The sequence below is a fragment of the Tamandua tetradactyla genome, chromosome 24, assembly GCF_023851605.1.
Source record: "Tamandua tetradactyla isolate mTamTet1 chromosome 24, mTamTet1.pri, whole genome shotgun sequence".
Classification (NCBI taxonomy): Eukaryota; Metazoa; Chordata; class Mammalia; order Pilosa; family Myrmecophagidae; genus Tamandua; species Tamandua tetradactyla.
In genome coordinates, this window is record NC_135350.1 from 39,284,079 (window position 1) to 39,299,486 (window position 15,408).

Below are 15,408 nucleotides of genomic sequence, written 5' to 3' on the forward strand. Positions count from 1 at the left end.
ACAAATAAAAACCAAAGGAAAAGATGGTGGATTCAAGAAATGCCTTTTCAGTAATAACTTTGAATGTTAATGGACTAAACTTACTAATTAAAAGATACAGATTGGCAGAATGGATTAAGAAACATAATCCAGTTATATGCTGTTTACAAGAGACTCAGCTTAGACACAAGGATACAAATAGTTTGAAAGAGAAAAAATGGAAAAAGATGTTCCATGCAAGCTGTAACCAAAAGAAAGCAGGAGTAGTTACACTAATATCAGGCAAAATAGACTTTAAATGTAAATACACCATAAGAGACAAAGAAGGACATTTTATATTAATAAAAAGGACATTTCACCAAGGAGAAATAAGAATCATAAATGGTTATGCTCCCAATCAAGGAGCTCCAATACATAAGACAAACATTGGCAAAACTAAAAGGAGCAATAGATGTTTCAACAATAATGGTAGGAGACTTCAATACACACTCTCCTCTACATATAGAACAACGAGACAGAGGATCAACAAGGAAATAGAGAACTTGAACAATTAATTAATGAATTAGACCTAACAGACATACATATGTCATTATACCCCAAAACACCTGGATATACATTCTTCTTTAGTGCTCATGGAACATTCTCCAGGATAGATCATATGCTGGGACACAAAAAAGGTCTTAATAAATTTAAAAACATTGAAACTATTCAAAGCACTTTCTCTGATCACAGTGGAATGAAACTGGACATCAATAACCACCAAAGAATGAGAACATTCCCAAATATGGAGATTAAATAACACACTATTAAACAACCAGTAGATCAAAGAAGAAATTGCTAGACAAAGCAGTCGCTATCTGGAGATGAATGAAAATGAGAATACAACATATCAGAACTTATGGGATACAGCAAAAGCTGTGCTGAGAGGGAAATTTATTACCCTAAATGCCTATATTAAAAAAGAAGAAAGAGCAAAAATCGAGGACTTAACGGTTCGCCTGGAGGAACTTGAGAAAGAACAGCAAACTAACCCCAAAGCAAACTAGAAGAAGAGAAATAACAAAGATTAAAGTAGAGTTAGATGACTGGGAGAACAAAAGAACAGTAGAAAGAATCAATAAAACCAAAAGTTGGTTTTCTGAGAAAATCAATAAAATTGATGGACCACTGGCAAGGTTGACAAAGAAAAAAAGAAAGGATGCAAATAAACGAAACCAGAAATGAGAGGGGGCTTGCTACCACAGACCTGGAGAAATGAAAAAAAAAAAAAACTTATAAGAGGATTCTATGAGCAACTATATACCAACAATGTAGACAATTTATATGAAATGGAAATTCCTGGAAACACACAAAAAAGCTATACTGACTCTTTTTTTTTTTTTTTTTTTTTTTTAAAGACAGAGAGAAGGAAGGAAGGATAGAAGGAAGGAAGGAAGGAAGAAAGGGAAACATCTTTAAACATTTTCTGGTTTTATTGTATTCTGTTTCTCCGTTTTTGTTACATGGGCTGGGGCCGGGAATCGAACCGAGGTCCTCCGGCATAGCAGGCAAGCACTTTGCCCGCTGAGCCACCGCGGCCCGCCCAAAAAAGCTATACTGACTCTTGAAAGAGACCCTGAATAGCTAAAGCATCCTAAAAAAGAAGAATGAAGCAGGAGGATTAATGCTTCCTGATTTTAAAACTTATTATAAAGCCACAGTGGGCAAAATAACATAATACTGGCACAAAGATAAGAACATTGACCAATGGAATCTAAGAGCACAGAAACAGACCACAAAATATATTGTCAACTGATCTTTGACAAGGCCTGCAAATCCACTCAACTGGGACAAAATAGTCTTTTCACTAAGTGGGCATTGGAGACCTGGATATCGATAGCAAGAACAATGAAAGAGGACCCCTATCTTACACCCTATGCAAAAATTAACTCAAATTGGATCAAACACTTAAATGTAAGAACCAGTACCATAAAGCTCCTAGAAGAAAATGTATGGAAACTTCTTCAAGACCTAGTAATAAGAGGTAGCTTCCTAAACTTTATACCCAAGGCACGAGCAACAAAAGAAAAAGAGATAAATGGGAACTCCTCAAAATCAAATGCTTTTGTGCCTCAAAAGGCTTTATCAAAAAGGTGAAGAGGCAGCCAACTCAACGGGAGAAAATATTTGGAAATCACATGTTGGACAAAGGTTTGATACCCTTTATACATCAAGAAATCATACAACTCAACAACAAAAGAACAAACAAAGTTATAAAATGGGCTAAAGATATGAATAGTCATTTTTCTGGAGAGGAAATACAGATGGCTAAAAGGCACGTGAAGATATGCTCATTTTCATTAGCTATAAGGGAAATGCAGATCAAGACGACAATGAGAGCCACCTCACACCTATAAGAATGGCTGCTATTAAACAAACTACGAACTACAAAGGTTGAAAAGGATGTGAAGAAATTGGGATGTGGAGAAATTATGCACTGCTGGTGGGAATAAATAATGGTACAGCCACTATGGAAGACAGTTTTGTAGTTCCTTAGGAAAGTAAGTATGAAGTTGCCCTATGATTTGACAATACCACTATTCAGTATCTACCCAGAAGAGCTGAAAGCAGTGACACAAACAGACATTTACACGCCTATGTTCATAGCAGTATTATTCACAATAACCAAAATATGGAAACAATCCAAGTACCCATCAACAGATGAGTGGATGAACAAAATATGGTATATACACATGACAGAATATTATGCAGCAGTAAGACAAAATGATGCCCTGAAGCACATAACAAGATGGATGAGCCTTGAGGACATATTGCTGAGTAAAATAAGCCAGACACAAAAAGATAGATACTGTATGATTCCCTTTAATAACCATGGCAAAGGCAAAATCAGAGTCTTATAATTCATAATAGTGGGGACCTAGAGATGCATGGAAGCTAGAGATGAGTGAACAGTTAGCTAATGAGGTTGAACTTAAATGTGAGGGAATAGATAGAAGTGAAGGTGGTTCATTAGTGGGTCTATAAGTAATATCACCATACTGAAGTTGAACATGATTGAAAGAGATTGTATAGACCGATGTGTCCCACCAATTAACACAATAAATGTAAATAAATTCTTGCATGAACTACTGCAAAGGTATGAGTCTTGTACAAAGAATGTATAACTTTGGGGTATAGGGGAAAAATTGCTATTGCATGCTATGGGCTATATTTAACAGGGAAGCATCAACAGTATCACAACAACACCAAAGGTAAATAATGGGGGGAGGGACAAAAGTTAGAGGGAGGTTTGGATCTTCTATTTGGTGAGGGTGTGTTTAATGGTTATCTTTCTCTTGGGAATAATGAAATTATCTAAAATTGAGAGTGTTGATGAACTGTTGACTTTGGACATTATACATGATGCCCAATGAATGGAGGTGCCTGAAGAATGCACTGGCTGAGAAGTAGATTGGCAAACGATGGTGTGTACATATGATCAAATATTGAACTGCTTCATAAAAGAATGGAGTTTGGACACATGCAGCAGTGTGAATGAATTTATGGGACATTTGATGAGGCAAAATAAGCCAGAAACAAAAGAGCAAATATCGTATGGTATCATTTAGAAAATATTTATAAGAAAACAGAGGCCTAGATTGTAAGCTCTTATGCAGTCCCATTTAGTCCAGAGAGGTATTTATCATTTCTGAGTTTGAGAGGCGTTTAACATATGTAAAACCTGGTATGTAGAGATAAGAATGAAGTCAATCAGGTCGGGATTAAGGTAATTCAGAATACATGGGGTAAGGAAGACATCGTCTACATTTTACAACCTCATCTACTCTTTGAGACCAAAGGAAGAAAGATTTATTTTGTATGGAACCTAAATTTTCTGTAGCACATAATCTAATTCAATCTGTCTGGATGGATCACTTAAACAATCCAAACACAGGGAGCTCAGAATAATAATAAGGGCCTTAAATCCTGTGTAGTTTAACGTAATGCCTGAATAAACCCCAGAGTATATTAAGCAGATAATCAAAAAGTATTGGCAAAGTCCCTCGAGGGATGTGAGAAAAAATATGAAATTATCAAACTTTACCACCGAGGAAACCACTGACACTGTGTCAAGCATTAGGGACACCCAAATTAATAGGCCAAGCCCTTGATCTTGAGGTTTGCCTTTGTGAAGCTTACATATATAGCAGAGAAGCCTAGCCTACCTTTAGGTATGCCTAAGAGTTACTTCTGAAGGACCTCTTTTGTTGGTCAGATGTGGCCTCTCTCTCTCTAAGCCCAACTCTGCAAGTGAAATCATTGCTCTTCCCACTACATGAGACATGACACCCAGGGGTGAAAGTCTCCCTGGTGGCATGTGATATGACTCTCAGAGATGAGCCTGGTGCTGGCACCATGGGATCAACAATGCCACCCTGACCAAAACGGGGGCAAGGAGTGTAACAAATAAGGTATCAGGCTGAGAGAGCTCAAACAGAGTTGAGAGGCAACTCTGGAGGTTACTCTTATGCAAACTTCCATTAGATATTGCTACCTATCATAGCTTGCCAAACCCCAACCAAAACCATTCCTTTCAATCCTAATGAACACCTAGGGTGTTATATAAGATTCTACAAAGGTTCCATGCACTAGGGTAACTTTCCAGAAACCTACAACCTGCAGATAATTCCCTGGACCAGATAAGTCCTGAAATGCAGAGGGGTCAGCCTCTCCAGAACATCAATTAGTTCCATCCGCCTATGCCATATTATCGACAGCCCCTACAAACATGAAACAGCTAGAATGGGCATAGCTCAAATACCTCTGAAGAGTAGGAGAAAGATCAAAAGTGATGGTGGAGTTATACAGAGAAGGGAGGGTTTAAGAAATGAGTATGATTGCTGCATCATTATATTACTATTTCTTTGGTTTCCAATATCTTAGAGCAGCTGGAAGTAAAAAACTAAAATAGTGGAATTGTAACCCATACCAAACTCTGAAATTTGTTCTACAACTAATTGTTATGGCATGTTTTGAAATGTATTGCTTCTTTGTATATGTTATTTTTCATAAAAAAGAAAATTAAAGTTGATTGTGATAATAAATGCACAGCTATAAGATGATATTGCGAACCATTGATTATACACTTTGAATGATTACATGGTATGTGAATATATAATATATATCAATAAAAAAAATAAATGAAAAAGACTGGGAGTTTTAAAATAAAATTTATTTTAATAAGAAGAAGGGAAATGAGTTAAAGAAATGGAGGTCATCAATTGCTTAATTAGAGTAGATGAAACATATGTATATAATGCCATTCCCAGCCAAAATTCCAATAGAAATAGAGACAAAATAGATAAAAGGTATTGGCAAATTCATAGAAGTTGGAAAAAAGTTGGATGGCTGACTTAGTAGAGCAGGGAGAGATCAAACCTAAAGGGACTGCAAAAAGACATGACATAGACCAAGAAGCCACATCACACTACAGAACCCAGAAAAGTTTCAAGAGTTGGAGACACCAGGTAATTTGGGGTGGGGGGAGATGGAATCTGAGGGAAGGGGCTAATATCAGGAAGATTGGCTGAAGGCCTACTAGATAAACTATTAGACAAGAGATCCTTCTTCATGCGTGAACACAAGGGACGTCCTGTTTCAACCTAAACAGGATAAAGAAGGTTATTCTCTGGCCCTGGACTTGGGGTAGGCCACAGTGGAGGGTGGGATTTGGTGCCATACAGACACATAGTGGCTAAGTAAAGGTCAGTGTGTACACCTCCACTCACACATCTCACAGAAGGCTGGCAGCCAGGCTTATACACCCCAACTCCCAAGGCAGGAGATTTGAAGGTTGAAGGTCTCCTCTAGAGAAAATTCTCCCCAAGAGAAGAGATGTACCAACAATGACATTTGGCGTGCCCCATGAAAATTGTTACATCTATGCCGATGGTAGATTGAATTATGTATCTCCTCAAAAGACATGTTCTTGGTCTCAATTTGTATTTCTGTGGGTGTGTAAATAGGACACTTTGAAAATGTATTATCAGGTAAGATGTGGACTCATTCGTGAATAGGATCTTCTAAAATCCTATTTTGGTATGGCCAACCTGAACCATTCATATTACAGGAGGCATATAAAATGCCAAAAGTCTGGATGGGCCATGGTGGTTCAGCAGGCAGTTCTTACCTGCCATGCTGGAGACCCGGGTTCGATTCCCGGTGCCTGCCCATGCAAATGAAAAAAAATATTTTTTAATGCCAAAAGTCAGAGATAGACACAGGAGGAAACCAGGGACATACCACGTGACAGGAGGCAGAGCTGCAAGTCAACAAGCTCCAAGGATTGCAGCAAGTCATCACAGAAATGTACGGATTTCAAGGAGAAAGGCTATGGTCAGGCTGATGCCTTGATTTAGGACTTCTGGCTTCTATATCTATAAGGCAATACCTTCTTGCTGATTAAAGCAATCCATTTGTTTTTGTCTTAGTAGCCTGTCAAACTAATCACTGCCTTGGAAACCCTCCAAGGCAACAAGAAACTAACTCAAAATTTCTCAAATCTAACTAATATGAGTTCCAGAAAGAAAAGAAAAAAATAAAGGGACAAAAATTATTAAAGAACTAACAAATAAAAAATCTCTAAAAACTGAAATATATGAATTTCCAAATTCAAAGGACCCAGTGAGTACTCAAAATAAGTAAAAGAGATCCACACCAAGGCAGAGATGGTAATATTTCAGAACGTTGGAGATAAATATAAAAACTTAAAAGTTTTCAAAATGGAGAGAACAAAATAGAAACAGTTCTCATAATAAAAAAAAGATTGAGGAAAAACTGGCATTGGAGTTCTTATCAGCAACAGCAGAAACTTTAAAAAGTGGAATAATCCTTCAAAATCCTGAGGAAAAAAATATTCCTTATGTAGAATTCTATATCTAGCTGAACTATATATCAAGTAGAGAGTGATATACAAATGTGTTTCTGATATGAAGTCTTAAAAATCTTCTCTCCCATATACTAGTTCTCAGGACTAGGGAATGTGATCTATGAAAATGGGGGAGAAAACTAAGGAAAAAAAATAAGGAATCCAGAAAACAAGAAATCAAACTCAAGAAAAAGGCAAAGTGAATTTGCAGGGTGGTGGTGAAGAGATTACAAAATAACCCAGCCCACCAAGCAGGGCACAGCTTTCTAGATGGAGTAAGAGAACTGGGACTCTCTGGGGGACCTTTCTAAGAGGAAAAAATGGAACTAAGAGATTTCTTTTCTCATGTTTTGTTTTATTTTTGCCATATGAAGAGAAATTTAAAAATTTTTGTTGGAGAATTTGGGAAGAATAAGTGATGGGTTCATGGAAAAGTAAGCTTAAAAATAAAAAAGGGGGGCAATTTCTCAGTCAAGAAAAAAACATATCATTAAAGAAAAGAAAGTTAATTATAATTCAACACATGAAATTACTACTTGTCTCAGCTGTGAAGAACATTTATATTGTCACGGTAATGTATATATTTCAGTAATGATTTAAACAAGAATTATGATAAAATTGTTTTAGGAATAAAAAAGAAAAAGAGGGGGAGGTGTGTGTGTGTGCAGGCATGCATGCATGTAAAGTTAACACTTAATACTTTAATAGTGTTACACTATTAAAATGTATAATAATGTTTAATATAAACATATTTTTAATGTTCATTTAAGCATATTATTTAGAAATGTTTATGTAAATAAAAGAAAAAACTGATCCTTTCTTTACAAATCTCAAAGTATTATTTAAAGCTCTGTTGTTCAAATAAAGTCAAGAGGCTACTCTGGAGGCTACTCTTATGGAAGCTTCAGCTAGATATTGCTACTATCATGGTTTGCCAAACCCCAACCAAAACCATTCCTTCCAACCCTAAAGAACACCTAGGGCGTTATCTGAGATACTACAAAGGTTCCACTCAGTATGATTACTTTCCAGAACCCCCAGATAGGTTCCTAGGCCAGGTAAGTCCTGAAACCCAGAGGGGCCAGCCTCTTCAAGAACATCAACTAGTTCTAACTCCTATCCCATATTATCGACAGTCCCTTCCAACATGAAAAAATTATAATACTCCAAAAGCTTGGGAGAGAGATCAAAGGATAAGGTAAAGTGACAGAGAAGTTAGGATTTAATGAATGAGTACGACCGAGCCTAAAAGAGTGGAATTGTAACCCATACCAAACTCTGAAATCTGTTCTATAACCAATCGTTGCAGTATGCTTTGAAATGTATTGCTTTTTTTGGATATATGTTGATTTTCACAATAAAAAAATCAACAACAAAAAAGCTCTGTTGATGCATTTATATATAAAACCACCATTGCAAAAAATAATTTAAAGGAGTCATCTACTATTTCTGCAAGATTCAGCAAATTTCTATTAACGACTAAAAACTGCATTGCTAATCCGATTACCAGGCTTAGGAAATACAGGTGGCTCACTACTTTTAAGAAGCACATTGCAATTGGCATGGTGGGAAATGCCTTGGACCCAGAAATCATCTGAGAATCAACTGCTTAGCCTCTTTGTGCCTCACTTATCTCATTTCTAAACTCAGAGAGTTAGTTTGGAACTAACCAAACTCAATTGTAAGGCAAATGACTAAAGTGAAACAGACCAGGTACAAATGCCAGCACCTTTAGAGAGGACAGCTTGTACTCAGATTTAGCTAACCATTGTCACATGAAGGTCCACTGCTGTTAGAAGATCCAATGGGTCAAGAGAAGTTAGCAATTGGGACTTTTGTGTAAAACCTCCAGATTTTAAAATGTTGTCTAAATTGCATAGCACCTGCCAAACCAAACTTATCCAAGGCCACATGAAACCTCAGATTGCCAATATGAAATTTCTGAATTATATGAACAGTGAAGTCTCCTCTAGTCTATAACTCTGGGGCACCACAACGCCTCGTTACAAAAAATTCTTCATTGAATGTATGGTGTTCTCCACCAACAAAAAGGCAATTTGTTGTGCCCAAACCTGGCATACCTATATTACTTCATTTTGTGACTTTTGTCTTCACTGTGAATTTCACTGTGAATGTTCACAAGATCTGTGTGGAGTCTTTACTCAAGGAAGCACAGTCATAACAGTTTCTGCAGAACATAGCTGGGACAAAAAAAAAAAAAAGGAGTAATTTTCACAGCGACACAATTAGGTAAGAACTGTCATTTATCTGTTTTTTCAGATGTTGCTCCCACAAATGCAGCAATCATCTTTAAATAAAAAGGACAGCATAGACATTTTAATGCCAAGCTCAATATTTGCTAAGATTATCTTTTAATCTTTCATAAGGAAATTTTTACCCACCACCGTTAATTATCTTGTTGGTTCAACAGGTCTAGAAAGCATGAAGACCGTGCTTTTATTCTTATACATCTTGAGAGCGGCAGCTGCAATTCCGGTAAATTTCCTTGCCTCTGTTATTACATTTTTCCCTCTTGCCCTTTAGTTTAGAAAACTTTCATTTAATAGAAGATGTTTATATCCTGATTCAAAATTCTTTTTTTTATTTTAATTATATTGTTTAATGCTTAAGCAAAGAATACATGATTTAAAAATCAAGATAAGATCTTTTTTAAAGAAATATTTCTTTCAGAACTATTAGGTTCCAAAAGACACAATAAAATATGCAACTGAAGGTGTTGATTTTCAGTTTATAAGCCACAAATGCCAAAGGAGACAGGAAGAAATAAATTTTCCTATGGGAGCTCATCATATCAGTATGAGAAATACAACAATTTAACTTTGAGAGCATTTTCCATGCTCTCCAGCAGCATTCTTGTCAAGATCAAATACGTAATGGTTGAAAAATTCTGTAAGAACCTTAAATAAAAACAGGAAGCAATGGATTAGGGACAGCAACTGGTATGGCAACCATCAATTGGCTCCAATCTCCCTCTTGGGAGGCTTTCCAAGCAAACATGCTGAAAACAGGCAGAGCTAGAACATTCTATTCTTCATGGTCATATTACTCACTAATGATCCACATATATTAGACTCACCATTCACACAGCAATAAAACAGCCATACACAACTCAGATCATTTGTGACCATGTCAGCAGTCTTAAAACAACCTGAAAGTTTAAAAAAAAAACATGACTTAGATGACTTAGATGATCATTCACATGTCCTCCAAATGATTCACAGCATCCACAATCAAACTGAAGAATTTGTGCCATATTTTCCTTTTTCACCAAATGGAGGAATTGTGCTCCCTTAGATAGACAAAGCAATTTATTTATTGCCCCATCCTCTCTCCCTCCATAGAGCTAAGATTCTGTCCTTGCTGTCTGAATAGCTAGTAGCTGGCTCTGGTTAACAGATGTGTCAGCAACAATGCCATGCCACCCAGAACAAGCAATTCTTGTTTTGAAAACAGAATTTATTACCACTACAAAGACTCATGCTTAAGTAGCATGGAGCTACTGTAGTTGAAATTATACAATGTACTCTGAGCTTATAAAAGTGGGACAAATTACTGTTCAACACATGAAAATGTGCTTTGCCGTTGCAGCTGTTGCTGCTATAAAAGTAGGCATCAAAACAGTCTATGATCCAAATGTTTGAATGACGAGCCTGTATATAGACACTCCAGAGGTTTTCTTTCTTGGGCAATTTATTATGCAGACCCAGCCAAATGCTAGAAACCTAAAAATCTTCTTACAGGATTTGCCTTTTTAAAAATCCTTATATCATTTTCCTCCACCTACCTGAATTCTCCAGGACTAAGTGGATTCTGCGTGATAAGGAAATTCCAAATGGATTTCCACAGGGTTTATTGCTATATATACTCCTGTGGGCATAATGATGAAACAGAATTTTAATTTCAGAATATTTCTGAAAGAAGATAAGCTGCCATATTTTGTGTTCATTTCTACTTTCTGGGGTAAGGGGTGACACAGGTAGGTGGAAGAAGAAAGAAAGGGAATGTTCCTCCACTAATAAGCCTAAAACCTCTTACCCACCACCTTCTATGATGTCCCTGTGGGCAACTTGCCAAACTGGCCACCATTCTTTCTCCCTTACCCTCTTAAAAATAGCTCCTTTTGAAACTTTCGAATAACATCATAATGTCTCTTAGATGAAGGATAAGAAGCAAAAGCACAAACTAAATCTAAAATAAATTCTGTACTGTATGATTTTCTTTACACTATCAGCACCACAGGACCTGCTAATGGAGTCAAGATGAGTCTATCCAAACAGAATCTGTGTTTTATACTTACATCTGGATCCATCTGACATTTATCTGGGTGTCAATAGCATGTCTACAACAAAGACCCATGATGACAAAATGATATTATTTCTAGCAATAGTAATTTTGACTTGGGTAACATTATAATTTACAAAATATTTTATATTCAAAATCTTATCTTGATATTTCTGCTCCTTTCCCCTTGCAATACGGTAGGGTAACAATTATTGTCCTATCAAACCACAGAAAAATCATAGGTTGTAGAGTTAATTCTTAAAGGAAGGCCTTCTACTTCCAAGTCCCATTATTCAATTTCTCCATTATGTACTATAGTCCAATTTTTCATCTATGTCTCCAATCCTGCCTAGAAATAGCCAGCTGAAATAATACTTAATAGTAACTCTTCAATTGCAACGGTTTCATGCCTTTGTTGAATTAATTTTAAGTTGTTGTTATTAAAAGATTTCCTGATGGATGTAAGGCCAATAGTGTTAAGAAAGTAAACAAATATTGACAAAAAAATTAATAGTTTATGCTAATTATTAGTGAGTACTTTAAAGTTAATCTAAAAAAATACACAATGCTGTATCTTAAAATTAACTTAATTTGACTTAACCTTTCTTTTAAACAACAAATTTTCGAAAGTGTTTTGTAAAGGTTTGAAAACAGAAAATAGTTCCAAAACTCAAAGATTATCATGATTGAAATCTTTTTGCTCTATTTTTGCCCTATCTCTGCATATATCGTTTTTTCCTAAACATGATTGAGATTCTTTTCTTCATTTAGAATTGTATTCTAGAAAATTTTCTGTATCCTTAAAAATTCTAGAGAACATGTTTTATGTTACAAATGGAGAATATTACTAGTAATAACCAATGATGTAACTAGCAATTTAAAAAATTAACATCTAGACATAACAACACAAACCAATTTTTAACTTTTTCAGACAAGTGTAAAATTCTTCTCTGATCATTCCAAACCAACTGCCGATTCGTTGAGTTCCTTTCAACAAGCTGAAACATCAGTGACACCTGACAATACTACAATCCCCATTTTAGGAGTCAAAGATGCAGAACATGAAAAAGAAACTGCACTATCCATAGAAGACCATTCCAACCATAAGGTAAAAGTAAAATGCTCATCTAATATAATTTTTCGATATCCAAAGGTCTCGATTTCAAAGCATGGTCAATTTAGTTATTTGTGTCTCAATTTAGTTAATGCTGCTGTTGCTAATGATGATGATTGCATCAACTGCCTCCAATCACTAAATGAGTTAAGAGGATTAATGAGCTTTACTCCTTGGGCTGGGTTGCTATATAATTGTTTTATTTCACAAAATTCAAATACAGGTTAAAATGTGTATAGAATATGAAGAACATCATAAGTTAACACGATAATGGGTGAAGAGAAAGAATAATGTATTTCAAATACTGGTTTAGGAATTGCAAATACATTATTGTCTGACTCAAGAATAAACTTTTTTCTTTTAAGGATGAAAAATCTTCAATACTAAATGCAAAAGATGAAAACCATGAACAGTCAGCTGATCAGGACCAGAGTTACAGTCAAGAGCTGGGATTAAAGGATCAAGAGGACAGTGATGGTGACTTAAACGTGAATTTGGAATATACACCAACTGAAAGTATCCTGGACCTAAAAGAAGATATGAGTGAGCCTCAGAAGAAAAACCTCTCAGGGAACACTGACTTCCATGCTCCTGATATTAATTCTACTATGGATTCTTCCCAACCAGAAAGTATCACAAGGACAGAGAAAAACCCAGAACAACCAATGAATGATTCATATCATCACTTGAACAGGAGCAGTGAACATAATCAAGACCTAAGTGATCAAGGAAACCAAGAGAAGGATCCAAATATTCTGAATGGGGAACAGGAAGGAGAAGAAGAGTTAGATGAAGTTGGTATCCACAAGGATAACAAAGAAAGGACCAAAGGATTTCCCGAAAAGCTTTCTGACAGCATGCAGAAGGAAGACGATACCCAACCTGATAATACTGAGGAATATTCCAATCAACCAACTCAAGAAAGCAAGATGGGCAAGGAAGAATTTGAGCAGGGTGATGAAGAACAAGAGGAGGATAATTCTAAAGCAGAAATGGAAGAGGAAAATACAACAAAAATCAATAAACACATTCAGGACACTGAATGGCAAAGCCAAGAGGGAAAACCTGGCCTTGAAGTTATCAGCAACGACAAGGGGATGGATAAAAAGACTGTTTCTGAAGCTATGCTTGTGGAGCCCACTGGTGATGATAACAACATGCCTAGAAATCATGGGGCTGAGGACGATAATGGTCGCCCCAAGCATAGTGCAAATGATGACTACTTTGTCCCAAGCCAGGCCTTCCTGGAGAATGAAAGAGCCCAGTCCAATTACTATCATATTAAATATGAGGAGGAAAGAGAAAAAACACATGAGAAAGAGAGTGTAGAAACCAGTGCACCTGGAGAAAACCAAGGGGTGAGATATTTTCCAAAAATGCTTGTCTGATGAAGCAGCTAGCATTATCAGTAAACAGATATGACTTTTCTCTGTGCTCTATAGGCTCTGTGCATATTCCCACCAGGAAATTACTACAATGAATATTACAATTATTTATTTTTCTATGCATCTTGATGATTAGGCTGAGAATGCCTGTTTCTGAAGTTTCCCTAGAAGCAGACCCTTAATTGAGTGTGGTTTATTTGAAAAGCACAGGAAACAAAGGTAGAATAGTGGAAAAGTGATACAGGGAAGGGAAGGAAGCCAGTAAAAGGAACATAATTAAAACCATGTAAATCACATTCTTCAGTGTTATCCCATTTAGGGAGAGAAGGAGCATGGGTATTAACTGAGGTTTGCTGGGAGTAAAGGTACTATTAAATTCTAGCCTGTCCATTGAGCAGACAAATCTAATTTTCATGGTTTCCAGGCACAAAGATGCAGATACTGGCAGTTGAAAGTCCCTGGAGCTAAATGAATAATAAATTCTGGCTGACATAAGGAATGGAGGGGCACATTGCTACTACAATGCCTTAAGAGCTGGTGCCCTAAGTCGAATCACCAGTATCAAGCAAAGTGCCTCTAAAATAATAAGAGATCCAGTCATGTTGAATTTGCTATAGAGATTAGGAACAAAAACTACAGCTCTAACTGTATTAAGCAAACACATGACAAAATGATAATCTGGAAACTGCAAAGGAGGAAGCCTATTTCATTTTGGTTCTTTAATCATTTGGAGATTTCATTCAAAACCCTGTTAGCCACCATTAGGAGGACTGAGTACAGCTTTGCATGGGCAAGGACAATAGTCCTCTCAATTATTGAGAACTCTGCTACCATTCGAAGGCAGGAGTTTTCTCATACTTTAGAAATCTTGTGAGAAGCCTTTATCAATGACTTCAAAGAGATTACTCACATAACCTTGTCTTAACTACAGAATCATAGGATAATACCACATTTCTAGTGTTTTCCCAAATTCAAAGGAGAAACTCCAACTTTTTTTGAGTTACCTCTAGGGCTACAGCCCGGAATCCAGTGGATGGAGACAGAAAAAGCTCCTGTTCTCCCAGGGTGACTGTCTGTCCCTGAAATACTAACTGATTTCTCTTTTTGAGATCTGAAATGATCTAGGCATGCAAAACTCTGTGAATGTATGCAGTGAGAATATAAATAAAGTAATGGCTTTTTTCTTATTAGAGTTTAATTTCTGCTCTTATTATAAAGCCCAAGAAAACAGAGAGCTCACCCAATGAAGATGAAAGTTTCAGTGAAGGCAACATGAGGGTGCCGGCTGTTGGTGAGTATGCGCTAAGCAAGCTCTTTGCAATTATATCAGGAAGAGATAGTCTGCCACGTTAGGATCTCCCCTCCTTTCCCTTCTGACAGACGTTTTCCTTTTCCCAGTCCTTCCAGAGAAAACGCTCCCATAAATCATTTCTTTTTTATCAAGCAGATTTGATATCCAACTATGGGTAAATGTGTTTACAAACTGGAAGTGTCTTGCTGAGATATTAGGGCAAAAAGCTGGAATCTTTTCTCCCTAAATTCCTTTCCTCCTGGAAAGAAGAATGAATTCTACCTTATTTATTCTCAAATCCTTAACTTACTAGTAAGTCTTGATCTCATATTTAATTAAGTGGCTAATTCATACCCCAGTTACAAACATTTTGAATTCCAACCCAACGAAATAGTTAACTCTGGACCACTCACACAAAGTTGTACTATAG

At 36.5% G+C, this 15,408-nt stretch overlaps 1 protein-coding gene across 2 annotated transcripts in view; it reads left to right on the forward strand.

The window, feature by feature from the left end:
• Positions 1–15,408, forward strand: part of SPARCL1 (SPARC like 1) — a 56,135-nt gene that overhangs the window by 31,365 nt on the left and 9,362 nt on the right. For both annotated transcript variants that reach the window (XM_077142892.1, XM_077142893.1), the window contains 4 exons: positions 9,318–9,382; positions 12,120–12,296; positions 12,668–13,660; positions 14,906–14,978. In XM_077142892.1, the coding sequence (XP_076999007.1) occupies positions 9,318–9,382; positions 12,120–12,296; positions 12,668–13,660; positions 14,906–14,978 (1,308 nt within the window). The remainder of the gene's footprint in view (positions 1–9,317; positions 9,383–12,119; positions 12,297–12,667; positions 13,661–14,905; positions 14,979–15,408) is intronic.